Source organism: Hibiscus syriacus, unplaced genomic scaffold (genome assembly GCF_006381635.1).
Source record: "Hibiscus syriacus cultivar Baekdansim isolate YM2019G1 unplaced genomic scaffold, ASM638163v2 tig00116965_pilon, whole genome shotgun sequence".
Classification (NCBI taxonomy): Eukaryota; Viridiplantae; Streptophyta; class Magnoliopsida; order Malvales; family Malvaceae; genus Hibiscus; species Hibiscus syriacus.
The window spans coordinates 119,176-142,357 of record NW_024063490.1 but is presented as its reverse complement, the minus strand read 5'-3'; the positions used below and the strand labels follow the sequence as shown (position 1 = coordinate 142,357).

The following is a 23,182-nucleotide window of genomic DNA, read 5'->3' as shown; positions in this document are numbered from 1 at the left end:
AAAATAATATCCAATATCCATCCAATAAATTAATAAAGCCAAAGAGATTGTCAACTCCGTAATTTGGAAGAATCTCTAAATAAAGTAAAACGTTTTATAATTCATTGTTTTTTAACCATTTGTTTTCACTCTATATGCTTTACCTAATTATTATTAAAAAAATTGAAAGTTCAAAACTTCAAAGCCTCGGGGTTAAATAAAAAGTAGGCAATCTCCGCAAGAAAAGATTTTGCTTTCTCAATCGCAGCAACAAGTTTTCTCCTTTGAAAAAGCCTGCGCTTTGGGTTTAGTTGGCATTTTCCATAAGTCTACCAAGTCTCCAACAGATTTGGTGAAGTGTTGTTGTTTCAAACTCCCAAGGTGTGTGTCTTTTATACTTTGGAAACTCGTATTTGTGTATTTTTTGGCTGTTTAGTGTTTCGGGGATTGGGTTGATTGTTGAGTAAAAGGTAGTTTTTTCTCTCTTTAAGATCAATGGGTTTTGTTTAATTTTATTAAATATGGCTCTTGGATGACATGTTTCTTTAAATATATGGATCTAGCTGGGTGTTGTTGTGAGGTTTTTGGTTGATGAAATATGGGTTCCTTTTGTGGGGTGTTCTTGTTAGGACTATTGATAAAGGTTGACTTGTTATTTCTTGGATATTTTTACTTTTTTTTGGGTTAGTTTTTTTTAGGCTTTGAAATGAAAATTCATCACTACTGTATATGCATACTAATCGATAGCTGTTAGCTGTGCCTGTATGGGGTTTTGGAATAATTTGGAACCGAAATCTGAACTATACAAGCCAAAAAGCTAGAGGTTGAATGGTTTAATGTATAGATTATAATGTGGTCTTTACTGTTTTGTACTGCCGATGAACTTTGTAGTGGTATGAAGGGACGAGAGTGAAGTTGACAACTTTTGCTTATGATGCGTCTGTATCAGTAAAATCTACCATTTTGCATGTATGAATTGGTTTTTATTTATTTATATTTTGAGTACTATCTTCTTTCTTTGATGTTTGTATCTTTTCTAATTTCATGATCCATCGTTAAAGTCGTATCTTGATTGGCTGATTTATCAGTTTATGGTTTAATGCTTGTCTGTGCTTCTGTCATGTTATAGATATCAATGTTTGTATTTTAGTTTCAGTCTTTCTGGTTTTGAAATGTCTTAGTTCGCATGCTCTTGTCATTGGCACTATCTAGGAAACCTTGTTTTAAGAATTTTATTTCTTCTGCACAGTTGCTTGTGTTGAAATTAACCCTATAGTCAAGTCCTGGCTGACCAATAAATATACCTTGCATCTAATAAACCCATGTTCGTCGGATACCGTACAAGACATTGACATATTAATTCTTTAATAATACTTTTCTGGCATCTGGGGAATGCTATATGCCAAAGGAAGATATAGACTAATCATATTTCCTCTTAACATAGAAGATTGGTTAGCTTACGTGCTTTGCTAAGCAGGATGCCTTCTGTTGGGAAACCGTCTTATAACAATGATGTTTGGCATTGTTGTGAACTTCGGCGATATCGTCATCATGTAAAAATCAGAGTATTTCTCTGTATTTTCTTCATATTTTCAATAGGACAAATTACATCTTTATATACAAATTATCTCTATAAATTAGAAAACTCTAAGTAAGGAAAGATACTAATCCTAGGAGATATGATTCCTTAAAATAAGGGATTGTAGAAAACTATTTACAGAATCCCTTAACTGAAGGAATGATAACAACTCATATATCTCTATAATTCCTACCCTCCCCCTCAAGCTGGAGAATATACATTGTATAATCCCAACTTGAATAGGAATTTATTGAAAACAGGCTTTGGCAAAGCCTTAGTAAGAATGTTTACAATTTGTCCTTCTGAAGGAATTTATGAAAGTGTGTTTGTCTTTTTGTTAACTTGATCAGCAATAAAATGCCTATCAATCTCAACATGCTTTGTTCGATCATGTTGAACTAGGTTTTTGGCAATTTGAATAGCAGATTGATTATCGCACAAAACTTCAAAGTGATCCTCTTGATTAGTGCCAAGTTCTTTCAGTAATTTAAGTAGCCAAATTCCTTCGCATATTCCCAATGCTAATGCTCTAAATTCAGCTTCAACACTACTTCTTGACACGACTGATTGTTTCTTACTTCTCCAAGTAGTAAGGTTACCCCAAACAAAAGTGTAGTAGCCACTAGTAGATCTCCTTTCAATAAGATATCCGACCCAACTAGGGTCTGTAAAAATCTTAACAGTTCTGCCTTGTGTCTTCTTAAACATTAAGCCGTGTCCTTGAGTTTTCTTCAAGTACTTGAGAATTCTATTTGCTGATGCCATATGCTCTTTAGTAGGGTTAGTCATGTGTTATCACATTTACGGGAAAGGCTATATCTGGCCTTGTCAAGGATAGGTAAATTAGTTTCCCAACTAATCTTTGAAATTTCTCTTTGTCTACTAAGGATCCATCTTCTTTGCTAAATCTCAAGTTTGCCTCCATTGGTGTATCATTCGGCTTACAACCAAGAAAACCGGTTTCTTTGAGTAAATCAAGTACGTATTTTCTTTGGTTGATCACAAGTTCTTCTTTTGACCTTGCCACCTCCATTCATAGGAAATACTTTAGTTTTCCCAAGTCTTTGGTTTCGAATTTCTTATTTAACAACTTCTTCAAATTGTAAATCTCTTCTTCATCATCTCCGGTAAGAATTATGTTGTCCATATACACAATAAAGATAGCATTCTTATTTTTAGAAGCTACCTTGATGAAAAGAGTATGATCGGCGAGGGACTGCTTGTACCCGTTTTTCAAAATGACTTTAGTGAACCTCTCGAACCAAGCTCTAGGTGATTGTTTTAACCCGTATAGAGATTTGTTGAGCTTGGAAACCTTGTTGCTACATTCAACAGACTTTAAGCCAGGTGAAAATTTCATATAGACTTCTTCGAGCTTGCCATTAAGAAAAACGTTTTTTACATCAATTTGGTGTAATTGATGATCGCAATTTACAACCAAACTTGAGTACTTTAACAGTATTCAGCTTCGCCACAGGTGCAAAAGTTTATGTGAAATCTATCACATATGTTTGCGTAAAGCCTTTGGCCACTAGTCTAGCTTTGTATCGTTGGATACTACCATTGGAGTTATACAACAACAACAACAACAAAACCCAATTCCCATATGCAATGGGGTAAGAGGGAGGTAGGGTAGTAGGTTGCCCCTAACGCCAGGTTGAGAGTAGCTTCCGTGAAAGACCTCCGGCAGTCAGAAAATTAAAAATATAAATAAAATGCAATGCATGTATAAATAAATACATAAATACATAGTTGAACAGTATTCATATGCAGTCATTAATATCATTAATATCATATGCGGGTCTGTAATGGGAAGTAATCCTTGCAAATAAATCCATACGAAAAAATCTATGCATATAGACAGAAACGTAAGACCCGGCTAAATTTAAAAGTGAAGAGAATGATACGCAGAAGTCAACGATAGGAAGCCCAGTTCTAAGCCTTCATAAATACCGATAACAGAAACGTATAAAAAGTAGAAGTCATGGAAATTACTATAAAGGCATTAAAAAAATACAGAGATGATACACCCAATAGATGTGACCCACACTACTCGACTACCCTAGTCTTAAGTCTCCATACTTTCCTATCAGATGTCATGTCCTCGGTAAGGGCTAAATCCATCAAATCAGATCTCAAGCAGTCTTCCCACTTCCGCCTTGGTCGTCCTCTCCTTCTGGCACCGTCGACTGTAATCGACTCTAACCTCCTGACCGCATCCGACGGTAGTCGCCTAAGGACATGCCCAAACAACCGTAGTCTTCCCTCCCTCAATTTTTCGGAAACAGGCACCACCCCCAAGGACATCCTAATAGCAGAGTTTGTTGCCATATCCCACAGAGTCCTACCACATGTCCATCGAACTGCGGCCTCTATCCTCCTTACGTGATCATTCTTGATTGCCCAACATTCTGATCCATACAACAGCGCTGGTCTTATTGCCATTCTATAAAATTTTCCCTTAAGTTTTAGAGGCACCTTTTTGTCTCACAAAACTCCAGTAGCAGCCCTCCACTTTAGCCATCCCGCCTTTGTACGGTGTGTAACGTCATCATCTACACCCCTATCTTTATGTATCATAGACCCTAGGTATTTGAAACAATCATTTGAGGGGAGAACGTGTTCTTCTATGCATATTTCTACATCTTCATCGTTTTGGTCCCCACTGAAGTTTGAACATAAATACTCTGTCTTTTCAATATTGATCCTTAGACCTTTTTCTTCCAAAGCAGTCTTCCAGGTAGCCAGTCTACTATTCAACTCAGATTTTGTTTCAGCAACTAGGACAATGTCGTCAGCGAAAAGCATACACCATGGTACACCGTTTGGTGTCGCACAATAGATGTCGTCCAGAATCAAGACGAAGATGTAAGGGCTAAGAGCCGACCCTTGGTGGAGTCCGATTTTAACCGGGAATGTCTCGGTATCGCCAACTGTAGTCCTGACGTATGTAGTAGATTTACAGTACATATCACGAATCGCTCGGATATAAGCAGTTGGGATTCGTCTCGTTTCCAAGGTCTTCCAGATCGTATCGCGGGGAACGCTATCATAAGCCTTCTCAAGGTCAATGAACGCCATGTGAAGATCTCTAGACTTTTCCCTATATTTCTCCATAAGTCGTCGAAGTAGATGAATCGCCTCCGTGGTAGACCTGCCTGGCATGAAGCCAAATTGGTTTTCCGAAACCCTAGTAACTTGTCTCAACCTAGCCTCTATCACCCTTTCCCATAGCTTCATGGTATGGCTGAGTAGTTTAATACCTCTGTAGTTACCACAACGTTGGGGATCTCCTTTATTCTTATAGATTGGTATCACCGTAGACTCTCTCCACTCCTCTGGCATCTTGGCAGTCTCTAAAATAATATTGAAGATGTTGGTCAACCACTTAACTCCTTCTTCTCCTAGGGCCAACCACACAGTGATAGGAATTTGATCAGGACCGACAGCTTTGTCCCTACCCATCTTCCTCAAACCCAATCCTACTTGTAGGGCAGTCATTGGCCGTAGTATGATGGTCGGCTGACCCATCAACGGTACTATCTCTACAGGGAGAGGCACCGTCATTAAATAAGCCAAAGAAGTAACTACCCCAAACCCTCTTAATATCATGATCTTTCGCTAAAAGAACGCCATTGTTGTCCTTAATAAACCTAATGCTACCTAGATCCTTTTTCCTATTCTCCCTAGATTTTGCAAGCCTGAAGATGCCGTTTTGTCCTTTTTTCCTTGAGGAAGGTCTGTAACGGTCCAAGTAGCATTTTTCTCTAGTGCACAAATTTCTTCTTCAACAACCCTTCTCCATTTAGAATCCTTTAGAGCTTCAGCCATGCTTGTGGGAACTTGTTCTTTATCCAAGGTTGCCGTAAATGCTAGAAAAGAAGGTATCAACGAATTATAACCAACAAAATTTTCAATATGATGCTTGGTGCATTGTCTAACCCCTTTTCTAATAGCAATAAGGAAGTCATCTAGAGTAAGGGAAGTGGACTTACCGATTTCTTCTTCTATTTTGGCAGCTGGACCTAAATCCAATTCTCGACAAGAATCAGATTGCAAAACAGCCTCAAGAATATGTTTTCTTTTCCTTGTATAGGCACAAAGTTGTTTGATTGGTGTTGTTTGTGGAAGATTTTGAATGGGAGTTGGTGTATTTTCAGGAAGGGCGTTAAAAGTAGGTGTGGGTGAAGTAGTGATAGGTACTACAGATGAATCTACGGGAGTAGTTACAGCTGACAAATCTGTAGGTAAAGACAAAATTGGTGGCAATTCTGAAGGTTGAGAATGAAGAGTAGGAGGAGATAATACATGATGCGGCTAAAAATCCTTCCATATCTCCCCCTGAATTTCAGCCTGAGTGAAATAGGGATCTTGCTCATAAAATGTTATATCCATAGCGGTAAAAAATCGTTTAGAAGGAGGATGATAGCATTTATAACCCTTCTTAAGTGAAGAATACCCAAGCAGTACACACTTTAACGATTTAGGATCTAACTTGGAGTTATTAGAAGCAATGTTTTGGATAAAAACAATACAACCAAAGATTTTAACTGTCAGAATGGAGGAGATAGGCTTAAAATGGGGAAAGTATTGCAAAAACATAGATTGAGGTGTTTGAAATTGTAAAATCTTACCAGTCATTTGGTTGATTAAATATGTGGCAGTTAATAAGGCTTCCCCCACAAATATTTTGGAACATTAGTGGTAAATAGAAGAGAACGGGTAACTTCAAGGAGGTGTCTATTTTTCTTTCGACAATGCTGTTTTGCAGTGGCGTTCCAACACAAGAACTAAGTTGAACTATGCCCTTTTCCCTGAAAAAAATCACCCAAAGACTTAGCAAAAAATTCACTGCCATTTTTAGATTTAAAGAGCTTAATTTTAGACCCAAATTGAGTGAGAACCATGTTATAAAATTGGACAAAAACACCAGCAGTTTCAGATTTATCTTTTAGCATATAAGTCCAAGTTATCTTACTGTGATCATCAATGAAAGTGATAAACCACTTACAATTATTAGCATTTTTCACCCGAGAAGAGCCCCAAATATCACTGTGGATCAAAGCAAAAGGGTGAGAATGCTTGTGTGTAGAAGGAGAATAAGATAATTTATTATGTTTGGCAAGAGAGCAAACTTTGCAAGAAAAATAATTTGGCCTTTTATGAGTGAATAGAGCAGGAAAATTTTTTGCAACATAGTGGAAACTGGGATGAAACGATAGTGCCATAACATAACACTATCAACTTTTTTTTAAAGCGGTGAAAGATTTTGAGATTTCGGTTGTAGTAGAGGCAAGAAGAATGTAGATACCATTCTGCAAGTTGGCCTTACCAATCATCTTCTTCGAGTTCAGTGCCTGCAAAGTACAATCAATATCAGTAAAAGTTGCAGAGCAGTGCAAGTCGGTGGAAAGTTTACTAACTGAAACGAGATTGCAAGCCAAATTTGGTACAAAGAGGACATTTTTAAGTGCAATCTGTTCATTGAGAATAACAGTGCCATGTCCTTCTATTTTGCACAAGGAATCATCAGTCGTTTTGACAGCTTTACCAAAGTTGGGGAAAAAATTGCAAAACAAATCTTTGTTACCAGTCATGTGATCCGTAGCACCAAAATCGAGGATCCAATTAGGAGTCAACTGAGAGGAGAAAAAACCGTAGCATGAGGGTTACTTTCTTGTTCTTTCATGACCAGATTACCTTCTGATTGAGCATCAGAACCAAAAAGATTTTCTGGATTTGAAGTGATCTCTGGAGTAGGAGAAGAAGTTGTGGACATCGTCTAGGTTAGAAAGAAACTGTAACCTAATATGATACCATGTAGAAATCAGAGTAATTCTCTGTATTTTCTTCATATTTTTAATAGGACAGATTACATCTTTATATACAAATTATCTCTCTAAATTAGGAAACTCTAAGTAAGGAAAGATACTAATCCTAGGAGATATTTTCCCCTAAAATAAGGGATTGTAGAAAACTATTTACAGAATCCCTTAATTGAAGGAATGATAACAACTCATATATCTCTATAATTCCTACACATTATACTTGAGACTATGACCTTTTAAGAATGTGTTTATTTGAAAGATAATAACAATCCTCTAAATGTTTAGTATTTTGAATTGTTTAGTCGCTGAGAGGAATCAGAACTTAGGAAAAAAGTTGATTAATTCTCACAAGCATTGAATTGATTAAAAACTTATTTCGTATTTTTTATCCATTTTGGGTTGATTTTATTTTCATATATTTTATGGGTTTAATTAAAAATTTGTATAGACGTAGGGTTTGTATAATATTTGGATCGATGTTGTCAAGGGCACAAGGCGCTCTCTAGGTGCCAGAACCCTTATATTGCCTCCAGCACAACATACATTATAAGCACAATGCAAAAGGAAAAAAAAAGCACTTGCCAAAGTGAAGTGAGGTGCAATATGTATATATATTTGTTTTTGAATGTGGATCTTGCATGCATTTATTTATCATATTATATATAAGCTTAAGATGTATTATTATCACAATAAACTCTATGTTGCTTGGTTCTTCATTTTTATTGAAGTGCCTGTGTTCGACAACACTCGTCTATAACACATGTATATAGGGATATGGCCTCCAAGGATCCTCCACATACATGGGAAAATTTAGAATGATCTGGACATAATATTTTCGGATGCATACCCTTATTTGGCACTCATTCTCAGAGTTTGAGTAACATAGTTCTAAAAAGTGGTGCGGTTTATCTACAAAACATACAATTTTTTTCATGCATATTTTTTTTGTTTGATGTGTTGTTGAATACTGGAATTGCGTAAATATCGAGAAATTAGGGACTGATATTATCCCTTTTCTTACTAGTAAGGTACATTTAATGAAAAGAAAAAAAATATAAAAGAAATTAGGGAGAACTTCAATGAAGCAGGCTTTTTTGTCCTATCACCTTAGTGAACAAGCTTGTATGTGCACTAGTCTCGCACTTGATAATATGCAAAACGCCCAAAAATATTGAGTTTGATGCGATCTTGTTGTTTGGGTTCATGCCTTGAAAATAATGATTTGGACAATGTAATATAATAATTATATTTGCTTATTTTCCAAATATTAGGGCATAGTTTAATATTCAGTATTTTTATAGCCCCCGAGATTTACCTAGTACTTAAATTTTCTTACTTTACTAATGTTATTATGGAGACTGCACAGATTTGATATGATAACCCTACCCAATATAGAAACAGGACAAGAGCACAAAATGCTGGTTTTCCTTTCTGTTAAAAGGTGCTTTCGTATAAGTGCTAATGATTGTGAATGTTTAGTGAGTTTTAATTATTAGACAATGCATTACATTTATGTTTGCTAGATCACTTAAAAGAGAATAATGTGAATCTTACTGCTGTAGGAAAAGGAAGTTTTAGATGATCTTTCTCCATAGAACATGGCAACTGAGAGCCTGATGCAAATGATAGAAAGTAGTGGGGTCACAAAGTGGCACTCTTCAAAGGAAGCTCTAGTATTTGGTTCACAATTGAAGGATATAGAAATGGAGGAGTTGATGATGCTTTTGAAAGGGCAAAGAATCCATGGGGATCAAACAGACAAAGTGCCAAATCGAAGTGGTAGTGCTCCACCAAGCATGGGAGGTTCATTTACAGCTATCGGCAACCTTTTGGCTCAACAGAATTCTAGCCTAAATTCCAGCTTGGCAAGTTTGAGCAGTGTCATTGACAAGTGCGAGTCTGAGGAGCAACTGCGCTCTCATCCAGCCTATTTTGCTTACTACTGCTCAAACATTAACTTAAATCCAAGGCTTCCGCCACCTCTGATTTCACATGAAAATCGACGCTTGGCGCGCCATATTGGTTGTTTCGGTAATAACTGGAGAGCAACATCCATGGATGATAGTGGCAATGGGTTCTTACCTTTTAATCGAACTTCACTCACTACTCATAAGGAGGAAGTTGAGGATAGATCATCCCCCAGACAAGCTTTAGACAAGTGGTCAGAAGATGGTAATGGGTCTTTGCTTGAACAAGACTTGGCATCTTTCACTGGTCGCCACAAGAGTTTGGTTGATCTGATACAGGTATAAAGCCTTTCTTATCTTTTTTATTTTTTTCATTTTTTCATTTATTCTTCTATTTACCTACTGTTTTATTATATTGTTTGCCACTCTGGATAGATTGTTGTGAGAGTTAACTCTCCAGTATGCACAGTATTATTGGTGAGAGTCCATTTTACTTAATATTTGTCCATCATGCCTCTACTAATACAATATTTAGATATCAACGCACTCCTACTAGTATGCACAACATATAAATATTTGAACTTGTAAAAACTGATCATGTTGGTTATAGAGACCTAAATGAAATGAACTCTCAGCACTTTTGGGTGCCAATTGCCATACACAACATGTAATGGAGTATATGTTGGACACTGTGCTGCATATTCGACTTGCCATTTTTGGGTTGTGAGAGTTGGGTGCTTATGGTGTTGACAGTGGTGGTTCACAGTAGCAACGGCTGTTTTGGAGCATCAAAAGAGAGGAGGAAGAGGGGACTAACATACATATGGATATTTTTTTTTCTGGTAGTTTCTATGGAGATTCTAGTTCTAGGCATTTTGTTTTATATTTTTTTTATGGAAGAAACAGAAAGAGTAGATAAAGGGGAGTATGTGGGTGAAATTCGGTGAAAATCTGGTGCCAGTTTCAGAGATTGGCGGCCAGGATGGCAGCCAAATTCGGGGTTCTTTTGGTGCTGCTGTAGAGAGAGTTCAGATAGAAAAGAGAGGTGAGGAAAAGGAAGGAAGAAATAAGAAAAGGATGCAAAAAAAGAGAGGAAAGAATAATTATTCTCTTGACCCATAAGAAACAAAAAAGGAGTTTTGGGCTTCTATGTTTTGGGCTTGTATATTGGATCATATAAAATATAATAATCTAGTGTTTAAGGTGACTAACACACATATATTTAATAATTAAAACTAACATTAATTATAAAAAATTGAATTTAAGAAACTTGATTTTTAATGGTAGAAATATTTTTGTGATATTTTAAAATGAAGTACTCCCATATATGTATATGTATGTCCTGTTTCCAGGTACATTTTAGATTACTGCAAGTCCAAAATACAAACTGGCAAGTCCAACCCACAGATACATCGGTATTGGACATTCGAACCTGAGTTGATGTAGCACAGATAGAGATAAGCAAAAGTTATAAAATTTCAATGAAATTGAAATTGATGGTTTAGCATTAAGTATCAGAATTATACTGAACCCAAATTGAACTTAGTAGCAAGGACCGTGGGTTTAATCTTGCAGGTTATTACCAGAACGGAAAATCATATAAATTTAAAGGCAATATCTTAATGTTGTCAGCAATTATCTGTTAATTTTCTTTTAATAAAAGTATATGGAGTAAATTCTTAATGTTTAAGAATCGGTGGATTGTTGAATCTGATAGCAAGCTTGCTGTGGATTGGGTTAAGAATTTAGATAGCTGTCCTGGTGTTTTCCTTCATCTAGTGAAAGATATTGTTGTCATGATAAGAGTTTTGGAAGGAGCTATCAGATGGGTTGACAGAACAGCAAATATAGAAGCTGATAGCTTAGCTAAGGCTGGTATTGGGTAGTTATTGTTTGTTGGGTTAGGATGTTGTTTAATTGAGTGAAAGATGTGTTCTTTGGTGTGTTTCGGGTTGTTTTTGTAAGGGGTTTGTTTGTTTTAAACATTAAGTAATCTTTTACTTATTAATGAATTTTGAGGCACTCTTTTCCTCCTTCCGCTGATTAAGGAACACCGATTGGTGTTCTGTTAATCATGAAGGGGGTTTTTAACGAGGCCTACACTTCCTATAAAAAAAATACTCTATGCAGCCATGAATGCTCCTATGATGTTTGATACAAAGCTGTCCGAAACGTGCTTTACATGTATTGTTTGCTAGTTTCTTTTTCATCAGTAGCATGTGTTGGTTTAGTATTCAGCATTTTGCATTTGAATCTTTTATTTTGTGAGTTGAGAGAAATAGAATTCCTCTGTTTTTCTATTTCTTCATACAGTTACAGAAAGGAGAGTCTTTCCTTTAAAATGACCTCTTGTACAAGAATTAAAACTCTAATTTAATCTCGCTTAGAGATAAACTAGTGACTTATCCTTTAGATGAATAAGTCTTCTACTAAAACTAACTAATTAGTTACAATCACTAATATAGATGTCATATCCACAACCTACGTATTTGTATAATCTTATATTGATGTTATGCTTCTTTTCTTGTTAAATGTGCAGGAAGACTTCCCCCGCACCCCTTCACCGGTATATAGTTTGTCACATTCATCAGGCATCGCAACAGCAGATGAGCCAATAGATCATGATGTTAATGCAATCTCATCAAACTTTTCTTCTGTCAATGCTTCTTCCAAAGTACCAGAATTGATCTTAGGTTCTGCTGATGTATGCGTGGATAAAAATGCCCTAGATGCTCATGCTACTGGTTTGATACCCCACAAGGATTCTTCAGTGACCGATATTCAGAACTCACCATGCCCTGAACAGACAGGGAGATTATCAGCATCTTTGGAAGATGATACAAACTTCAAAGATGCTAGGTCGGATGCTGATGTATCTGGTGATGTTCCTCAGTCGGTTTTACTTTCCAATTCCAGAATGAGAAAAAAACAAGAAGCACAACAAACTCATGGAAAGAATATGCCAAGGGAATATTATTCGTCCATTCAACCAGCTTCTGCACAGCAATCCCAAGGATTTGCAGCACAGGCCATTTCTCAAGGATTGAGTCATATGTATAGCCATCCTAAGTTCTCTTCTGTGGGTTCACAACCATTATTACATTCTTCTGGACTCGCACCCCCCATATATGCAACGGCGGCACCATATATGACTTCCGGGAACCCACTGTATGCCAATTTTCAGCCATCTGGTCTATATGCTCCACAAAACAATATTAGCGGATATCCCATGAATCCTGCATTTCTTCCCCCATTTGTGGGAGGATACCTTTCTCATGCTTCTGTTTCTTTGCCATTTGATTCTACTGCATCTGGTCCAAGCTTCAATAATCAAACTTATGGTGCTTCAACTGGGGAAAGCAATCCAAATACAAGTGATTTGCAACCTCCTGGCCACTTTTATGGGCACCATGGCTTAATGCTTCCGCTTTCCTTAGTTGATCCACTTCATATGCAATACCTCCAACATTCTTTTAGCAACATATATGGTGCTTCTGCTCAGCATGGTCATTTGGAATCAACTGGTGTTTCTGGGGGTCAAGTTGATTCTTTTGTGCAGAAAGAAGCAAGTGGTGCTGCTTATATTAGTGATTCAAAACTTGATCCTCTAATTAATGAGAGGCTAAGAATTTCGAGTCCTGGAAAAGTTGGAAGTATTGGTGGTGGCTATTATGGAGGTCACCAAAGCATGGGTGTTATTTCCCAATACCCAACATCACCGCTTGCCAGTCCACTGATGCCATCATCACCAGTAGGTGGAATGACTCCTCTAGGTCACAGAAACGAAATTTGGTTTCCTCCAAAAGCAGGACCGTATTCTGGTTGGCAAGGACAGAGAATCAACAGCTTTGAGGACTTCAAAAGGCATTCTTTTCTCGAAGAACTTAAATCCAGCAATGCCCGGAAATTTGAGCTCTCTGATATATCTGGGCGTATAGTTGAATTCAGGCAGTTTTCTCTATCAAGTTTGTTTTCATTCTCTATTTATATTGTTCTTATTATCTCCTGTGGAAGAAATAATTTAATACCTGTTTGACTTCAGTGTTGATCAACATGGGAGTCGATTTATCCAGCAGAAGCTGGACCATTGCTGTCTTGAGGACAAGGAGTCTGTTTACAAAGAAGTCCTTCCACATACTTCAAGATTAATGACTGATGTTTTTGGTAATTATGTTATTCAAAAGGTATGGTTTTAAATGTTGTTTATGTCATGAATGCTTTAAGTAATTTACTTTTGATGGGAATTGTAAACAATTTGGATGACATGTTTTGGAGGGCCTAATCGTGTTGCTGTGTTGCAGTGTTTTGGGCATGGAAGTTCCGAGCAGCGGAATGAACTTGCTGATCAACTTGTTGGAAATATGCTAAACTTTAGTCTGCAAATGTATGGTTGTCGTGTGATACAGAAGGTGTGTGGACCATTTTAAAAGTATGATCTTGACAGTGGTTGAGTTTGAATATTTCAGTGGACGAAACTCAGTTTCATTATTTTAAAAACTTGACCCCCAAAAGAAGAATCATTAAACAAATATTATGATCAGTCTGAAAAAAAACACCTGGTTTTCATCTACTTAGCTTGTACATGTACATAAATATGTGCAATCTCTCTCTCTCTCTCAAATACAATTTGCAATAAGAGTTGAGAAGGGTATGCCCTTTTCAAGCCATACACTCTTCTATAAGCTAATAAAATATCAATGTATTGAAAGTAAAGTCTTATAACAGTAAGACTCTCAACAAGGCCATGAATTATTATTTTGTTATATGTCCTCTCTAGTGAGATCTTAGCTTTCTCAAGGAATATCTATGTGCGCATTCCACTCATTTTATTATATGAACACATAAACCTGTTGTAAGTATTCTGATGCTTAGCAGCCTTGTATTTAGTTAAATATGTTGGATTAATAACTGGTTATTCTCGTTGGCATTCACATTAATATATGTTCCAACGTATGTATCTAGATATGGTCATGTATGCGGAGATTGTTTATTGCTTTTTTGATGCCATCCAAGCTTATCTTTGGCCTTGGGGTCATAAAGTAGTTGAGCATCTTTCGATGTGTATTTTAGAATGGGCTTCAGTTGTGGATGATGACAAAGCAGATGTTCATCAATTTATGCAATTTTCTGACCTCCATTATGTCAATATTTCCCAGGCGTTAGAAGTGATTGAACTTGATCAGAAAATACAACTTGTTGAGGAGCTTGACGGTCACGTTATGAAATGTGTGCGTGACCAAAATGGGAATCATGTGATACAAAAGTGTATAGAGTGCATCCCTATGGATAGAATTGGGTTTGTTATTTCGGCTTTTCGTGGTCAAGTTGCAACACTTTCTACTCATCCCTACGGTTGCCGTGTCATTCAGGTAAAATTACATTTTGCTTGCCTATACAAGACATTGGCTCGCTGAACATAGTCTTATTTGATATACCTGTTATGTCATGTTCTTATCATTTGCTATTCTTTTGGATTTATGATAGAGAATTTTGGAGCATTGTTCAAACGAACTGCAAAGCCAATGCATCATCGATGAAATTTTGGATGCTGCTTACGAGCTTTCTCAAGATCAGTATGGAAACTATGTTACGCAGGTTCACTTTTAGTTTCAGGTTCACTTTTAGTTTCTGATTGTCAGTTTTATTGATGGCTGATTGGATACTTCCTATTAATGTTGTCTGGTGAGTGGAAGTGGCTATGTTACTCGGACTAGGGTGTGTTGGATATCAGTATTTGTTTGGATATCAGTATTTGTTCTACTCTGGTATATGCAATTTTCTCTAGGTTTTTCTATGTAGGAGGGTCATGTCTCCATACCCATGTCTGGATATGTGTCTAACTCGGGTGTCGGGCTCGGTATTTCAAAAAGGGAGTTGGAGCAATGTAGGTGCATGGCATATCTGTTACTGCTTTCTATTCTTTTTTCACTTTAGCTTCTTTTATTCATTTCCATTTTTCACTCGATAAAATCAAGGCCTCTTCATTGGTTCCTAATTATTTTCTCTTTAGCACCTTTTCACTTACCTTAGTTTCTGATCTCTCGAGTGATTTAACTTTCTGTTGCATTTTTCTACTCAGCATGTTTTGGAGAGGGGAAAGCCGCATGAACGAGGCCGTATTATTAACAAGTTGGCTGGGAAAATTGTACAATTGAGTCAACATAAATATGCGTCAAATGTTGTTGAGAAGTGTTTGGAGTATGGCAATAGTGTGGAACGGGAGTGTTTGGTTGAGGAGATCATTGGACAACCTGATGAAAACGACTCTTTATTGGTGAGTAGTGTAAAAAACATTTATCACAACCAATTATACTCTTAGCTTCTGTCCTCGGCAAGATCTAGAACTTCTCGATAATTAGTTTCTTTCAAGCTTTTCCAATGCATTTTCTTTGTTCAGTTTAAACCTTATTGCTTCCACCTTTATATAATCTTGAAGATCTAACCGATTTCTTATGAAACATTAAATTGAATAGCTGGGTACGGGTTGAACCAGATTACGGAGGGATGAAAATAATAGCCAGTTAAAGCCGATGTTTTAAGTGCACAATTAGTTTTTTCTTGTTTTTGGGAGTATTGTGTATTGTATAAATATGGTAAACTCAAATTTGTTTCTTTGTACACTTTTGTATCTGTCTTCCCTCTTTGTTGCTGTAACACTACATTCTTACTTTCGTCGGAGATCCATGAATTACAATGTGCTTTTAGATTGAACTCTCTTCAGGTGGCAGGTTGTCGAGCCCTCAAACAATAAATAATTGCTGTTCTTTGTTTTTCCCAAAACATTTTACAATTATATTTGGTGTTTATATAATGCAGTGCTTCGATTATGAATAATCGAGGGACCATGACTGTTTATGTTGCATGATGAGATATCAGAATACCTTTGTCCTTTTGTTCTATTGTCATAGTTCTCTTTGACCTGAATAAAATTGTTCTACACTTGTGATTCAACATCTTTACTTTATTTTCCTTAAGTTTGTGCCTAATGTAAAGCTTTGTGGAGCTACTATAGAGTTTACAATGCCTTCCCGAGCATGAAGATTTAGGGAGTGTTGCTAGTTTTCTGATGTTTTTCGATTTTCAAACGGATAATATTACTAACTGAAGCTCATGAACTTTTGTTCCGACTTTTTTATGGTAGACTATGATGAAGGACCAATTCGCTAATTATGTGGTCCAGAAGGTTCTTGAAGTAAGCAACGATAGACAACGGGAACTATTTCTGGATGGGGTAAGAGTTCATCTCAATGCTCTGAAGAAATATACATATGGGAAACACATTGCTGCTCGGTTTGAACAACTGCTTAGTGAAGGTGCGTGGATTTTCTATTCATTAACTCGCATGAATTTCAAGATCATCGATTCATTAACGCACATAAGTTTCAAGATCATCAATGATAACTTTCTCTACTTCCTGAAAATATTAAGATGAAAAGTAGCATGTGCTCTTGTTTATTTGGTTACAGATTAGATATGGTTAACTTGATCATTTATGCATGAATGATTAAAACTTGATCAGTCAAGATTGTTGACGTGCAGTAATGAATAATACTTGATCGTTTATGCAGAAAGCGATGCCACGGCCTCGGAGAAGGCATGAAAGGTCTTTATCGATGTTAGAGGCTGAAACTGTTGCAGGGCGTTTGATAAATTGTTAGTTAAAAAGTTGGGGAATAAATGTATTACTGTATATTGTACACTGTTTGTGTATCTATGTATAGAATAAAACAACTAAAGCTTGCAGTGATTGCTTTGAAATTTATTGAGAAATTTGACAAATGCTTGCAGGTTTTCATTATGTGTATGCCTCTGTGTAAGTATGGTTTGATCATAAGGTTTCAAGTCCTGAGTACCATCCTAAGGGTGTAAATTATGTGAAAAATAATTTGTGGATAAAGTATTCAAATTATTACTAAATTATGTCAAGTGTTTTTTTATCATTAAAATTGGAGATGTTTATGGTCGATTAATCATACCGTTTAATCTAAACGATCGATTAATTGATTGTACCGTTTAATCTAAACGATCTACTAACTGTTGAAATTGTTAACTAAAGGTTCAACTACGAGCTAATATGTAATTTAAATGCTTATTTTTACATTGAACCGTTGAAATCGTTAGCTATTATTAATGGTTAACTATTATTAATAGTTTAATTTCAAACTAATTCAGCCTCTAACGATTTAATGAGCTCCAACATAAGATAAATGAAAGTTTCATGACTTAATATCAAAAGATATAACAAGTCAACTCTAGGATTAAATCATCAACGCTCAAGGTCTTCACCGATTTACCCCAAATTAATATATGACTCACCAATCATAATTGTTAGTTGATTGAAGGTTAAATCATTCGTTCTTATATTTCAAACATGAAACAAATTAGTATAGGAGTTGGATAACTTTAGGGATAGGAACATTAACTTCTAATTTTATTATATATATATATATATAATCTAACAAAGGTTAATTATTTGTCAAAATTTGTAATCATAATCATTAGTCGTTACTTTCAACGGTTTGGTTAATCAAAATTGTTTAATTTTAACAATTCAGTTAATTAACATGTAAAATATAAATGTTACACTGATTAACTACAATTAATGGTTATAGATTAATCTACACACCTCTAATTGAAAATTTGAAAGTAAAAAGATCATGAAATTAAAGTTTTACAAGATAGTTGTTGCACCTCATAAAATAAGGACAATATTGCAATAATTTAAAAATTCATGTCACATCTCAAATTTTAGGGGTTAAATTGAGATACCGTTGAAGTGTTCGTGTCTATTCTTAAATTCTTGAAAGCATAAGGACTAATGACATAATTAAATTTAGAGTTAGGGATTTTAAATGCATTTTTTTCTTTTCCTTTTTTCCTTTTCCCCCCAACTCCTTGGGAGCTTCTGCGATGCAGCGCCTAAAAAACGACTAAAAAACGGCATGACCGGTTAAAATTTAGATCGGTTATGTTATATCATTTAAACGGAAATATTATCAAGTACAATAACATATTAGGTAGGCGTTTATATAATGTAATAGGTAGCGCTTATATTGACCTATTATCTAAGTAAACCGACATATTTATACCAGTAACATTGCAAATTTACCTATTACATTATAATTATCGGCTTCGATGTTTTTTGGATCGATACAATTTTAAATGCATCGACACTTTATGCATGCACCTCGTTGGGTATTCATTCTGGAAAAAAGTATCGACACAAAGTTAAAAAGTGTCGATACATAATTTAGACCTATTTTCTTATAAAACCGGTATATTTCTATCGGGTACATTGTAAATTTACTTATCACATAGTAATTATCGGTTTCGATTTTTTGGGATCGATACTTTTAATAAATGTATCGACACTTTATGTCGTGCACCCCGTTTGGCATTCATTATGGACTAAAAGTATCGACACAAATTTAAATGGTGTCGATACTTTATGCTGACTTATTTTCTCATAAAACTGGTATATTTATACCAGTTACATTGTAGATTTACCTATTACATTATAATTATTGGTTTCGATGTTATTGTGATCGATACTTTTAATAAATGTATCGACACTTTATATTCTGGACAATAACGACACAAATTCCAAAAGTGTTGATACATTATGTTGACCTGTTTTCTAATTAACTGGTATATTTATACCGGTTGCATTGTTAATTTACCTATTACATTATAATTATTGGTTTCGATGTTTTTGGGGTCGATACTTTTAGGAAATGTATCGACACATATTTAGCTAGTTATTGTACATACCTAAATATGTCATGCGAATTTAATGTTGTACCCACCCTTCAACTACCACTACCAATACCACATCCTATTGAAAGCACGACTGAAACATGTTCAATGAACCTTTACTTATATCTCCATTAACTCCGGGACCACTGAACTTGCACAACAAAACTTTTCCCATGGATCATACTGATGCAAACAATATTAAGCCAACCGAGGAATGCCATAAAGTACATAATGTTGATGAATCTGACAGATTGGTTGGTCAGCTCTTCTCTTCACGTGATCAAACTTGGTACTTTTACAAGGGATTCGCAAAGGAACATGGGTTTAGTGCACGTAAGGGAATGTGAAGACACAAGAATTTTGTTATTTCAAAGAAGGGTTTTGAGTATCAAAAGTCAATATTGTTGATCGTCAACGTGCTCATACGCCAGTCATAAGAACAGGATGCAAGGCTAGAGTCGTAGTTACAACAACAAATACAAACGATCAGTGGGTTATAAGTAAGTCTTATCATAAACATAATCATGCATTGTGCACACCTGCTTTGACACCATTTATGCATTCTAATAGAGCTGTAAGTAAGGCTGGTATCAATGAGACAACATCATTGAAAGAGGTCGGTGTTGGAACGTCACAGCATTCTAACACAGCAGGCAGGGGGGCTATCATAATGATGGATTTACACATAAAGACCTGTACAATGCACTTCAAAGAGGTAAAGCAAAGGAAATCGTCGATGGGATGTGAATGCGCTTATTGCTTACTTTGATTATAAGAAACATGATGATCTCGGGTTTTTTATGACATACTTGGTAGATGAATCAGGGGCATTGCATAATCTTATTTGGTCGGATTCTACATCGAGATCAGATTACACATGCTTCAGTGATGTAATTGCGTTCGACACAACGTACAAAGATAATTTGTATGGTCGACCAATTATGAATATTGTCGGTGTCAATCATCACCATAACACAATTGTGTTTGCCACTGCAATAATCGCTGACAAGACGTCCCAATCTTTCGAGTGGGTGCTAAAGAATTTTTTAGAAGACATGATGAATAAATCATCTATTTCAGTTTTCACCGATGGGGATACGATAATGCAGACGGCTATCAAATCTGTTATGCCTTATTCTAAGAACAGATTATGTTCTTGGCATCTTTCTCGCAATGCACAAGCTAACATTGGTGACCTAAAATTTACAGCAGTATTCTCAAAATGCATGGCTTCCTAGTGGACAACCGAGGAATTTGATATTCAATGGCGTTCGGTTGTTTCAGAATTCAACGTCGAAAAGCATCCATGTGTGATTGAGAAGGGAAATACTTGGCACGTATGGGCACAAGCATATCTAACTGGTCATTTCTTTGCCAATATTCACTCAATACAAAGGTGCGAGTCTATGAATGCTTCACTCGCGATTGCACTGAAACACAAAAAGACATATTTAGATGTTGTTTCGTGCAATTGAAGATGGAATTAGTAGAATACGTATGAACGAGTTGAAAGTGGATTACTTAAGTTCCCAGACGAAGCCCTTCCAGATCACAAAACTGGTCAACCTTGAAAGTTATATTGCTGAGATTTTTACCCGCGAATCTTTTCGTGCATTCCAAGATGAACTTCAACGGGAGACATTATACCGGATTCAGGAAGAGATTCAGTCCTTATCAGATGAATGTCAACATTATATTTTGACAAAGTACAAAGAAAAAAATAGGACATTTGAAATTAGTTTTGATTCTCGTACGGAAACCTTAAATTGTCCTACAGAAAATTTGAGACTGTTGGACTTCCGTATCACCATCAACTTCATATTTTGAAGCACTTGGATTACACATATTTGCCCGGGACTTTGATTCAAAGTAGGTGGACTAAGGATGCGTAGGCTTCTGCACCCAGTTTTGTTGACTTGAATGTTCCTCAAGAAGTGATGCAAATGGCAAGGTTCGCTGCTCTACGTTCAACGTCAAATAGGTTTTACAACATTGCATCAAAGAGCGTTTTTCAAAACCGCAAGAGATGAAATGAAAGACCAACAAAAGAAATTGAAAACTCGTTTGGTTTGAATGATTCAGTCAACCAGAGCAGTGTAGTAAACAACATTCACAACCCTCAACGAAAACAAAGCGAAAAGAAGTATCGAAGAACAAGGTCGAGAAGAAAATTAGGCGATGTGGGTACTGCAATGGTGAGGGACATAACAAACTAACATGTCCTCAAGTCAAGCTCAGTTTGACTACAAGCATACAACCTACGTCAACTGACTTTTTCGAAGTCGGAATGGAATGACCATTCAGTCCCGCACGTGATGACAACGATCTCCATATATCGTAAGTATCAATATGACTCCTATTGTGTATAAGAAACATGTACAACAACCTATTGCTAACATTTCTCATCTCATACATAATTACATTCACATACAAAATTATAAATCATATACAACATTATAAATCTTATACAAAATTAACCATACATTAACAAAATTTCCTCTCTTAGTCTATTTTGATTGTGGCTTACGAGACCGTTTAATATTTCATCCGCATCATCACACAAATGCCAAACAATCTGTAAACTAGCGTCTCCCGCAATCATGGCCAGAATCAGTTCTGTAACTGGTATTATCCATGTTAATCATGTTGACTGTATAGCTAATAAAACCTAGGGGTCCAAATGGTAAGCTAGAAATTGGTAAGGCAAGCTTTATTTGAGGGTTTAAGGTTTAGAGCCCTCCAACGTAAGGAGTTCATGATTGAACATTATGTATAATAGTTGTATTCAGTTGTTGAAGAATTGTTCTTAATTTTATATAAGGATAGTTGTTATGATATACGTTCACGTTTCGAGACCAATTAGTTAGATGCATGCAGTAGCCTATATCCTCGAGGCATAGCATAAGAAATCTGGCACTTAAAGATTTACCAAGAGCGGTAGCTTTTTGATAGGGAAGCAGTGGCGGATTGATGAACGTTGCTCTTGTTGAAGAATCAAACCTAGAAAGCTCTAGACTCGATGAAGAACAAAGGTGATGAATATGGGAAGGTGGCGGCAGTCGCTAGGATTGTTTAGGGTTTCTTTTATGTTCTGGAATCAAGACAACAAGATTAGAATAAAATAAACAAAAGATAAATAAATGAAAGATGAAATAAGATAATAAAGAAATCAAAAGATCTCCCTTATGAAGGTGAACGGTAAAGATGATTGATGGTGCGGATGGATTTGTGGAAAAATAGATGGATAAGTGTCCTATCGAGCCCTCCTAGTCGCAATGAAAAGGCAAACACGATAAATGGCTCTAAACAACCCTCCTAGTCGCGATGAAAAGGCAAATTGGAGTGTGAAGATTAATCTCCCTCACAAGAACTTGAAAGAACTCTAGGAGAAGAAGCTTCGAAGGCACAAGGCAATCAACACTTGCAAAAACGAACTCTCGTTGTATTATTAATCAAAGAAATCTGATTTACAAAGTAGAATAAAGCCTCCTTTATATAGGGGCTGAGTTCTAAAGGTCCTAAATAAATAATGAATAAAATAATAATAAACTAAACATGTCTTAACTCTAAATTCCTAATAAAATAATAATAACTAAAGATAATATTTTAACCCAACCTTAATTCCTAATAAATAATAAATCTAATCCTAAAAGATAATTCATCATCATATATTAAGTTATATTACAAATAATCAATAAAAATATTGAAAATTTGTAATATTTACAAAATCCCGTATTAATCCCGTATAGGATTTTCTGCATGCACCGTCTTTAGTAAAATGGCCATATCTTGAGTTCCCGATATCGGATTGATACGATTCAAGAACCGTTGGAAAGATAAGAGACAGACGGTTGTATCTCCAGAAGATATGTTGACCAAATAAGATCAGAATACCATTCGAAAAGTCATCTCAAGTCTGCTACTGTTCTGATCTTCTTTTCCAAAGCTTGGACGAGTGGATCATTTGGAAGAGTTATTACTTCTTCCTTTGATGTGAGCCTTGTGATGCATGTATCATCCTCCCTTTATTCAAAAAGATTCGACCTTGAATCTGAAACATTAAAGGGAGCAAAATTAGAATAGTTTAATAATTCATTCACATTATGCTTACCGAATAGATATGCTTTGAATCT

The 23,182-nt window shown here is 36.0% G+C and overlaps 1 protein-coding gene across 2 annotated transcripts; it reads left to right on the top strand.

Annotated features, from left to right (window-relative positions):
- Window positions 1-208: 208 nt before the first annotated feature.
- LOC120191332 (pumilio homolog 5-like) lies at window positions 209-17,094 on the top strand. 2 transcript variants are annotated; one of them, XM_039194306.1, is made up of 10 exons: window positions 209-381; window positions 8,949-9,632; window positions 11,833-13,241; window positions 13,336-13,477; window positions 13,595-13,702; window positions 14,450-14,662; window positions 14,778-14,888; window positions 15,373-15,567; window positions 16,435-16,606; window positions 16,862-17,094. In XM_039194306.1, exons 2-10 carry the CDS (start codon window positions 8,985-8,987, stop codon window positions 16,891-16,893), a joined length of 3,030 nt encoding a protein of 1,009 aa, XP_039050237.1. In that variant the 5' UTR covers window positions 209-381; window positions 8,949-8,984; the 3' UTR covers window positions 16,894-17,094. The 2 variants fall into 2 exon arrangements, with proteins under 2 accessions (XP_039050237.1, XP_039050235.1); XM_039194304.1 differs by having other exon boundaries at window positions 210-360.
- Window positions 17,095-23,182: the final 6,088 nt, after the last annotated feature.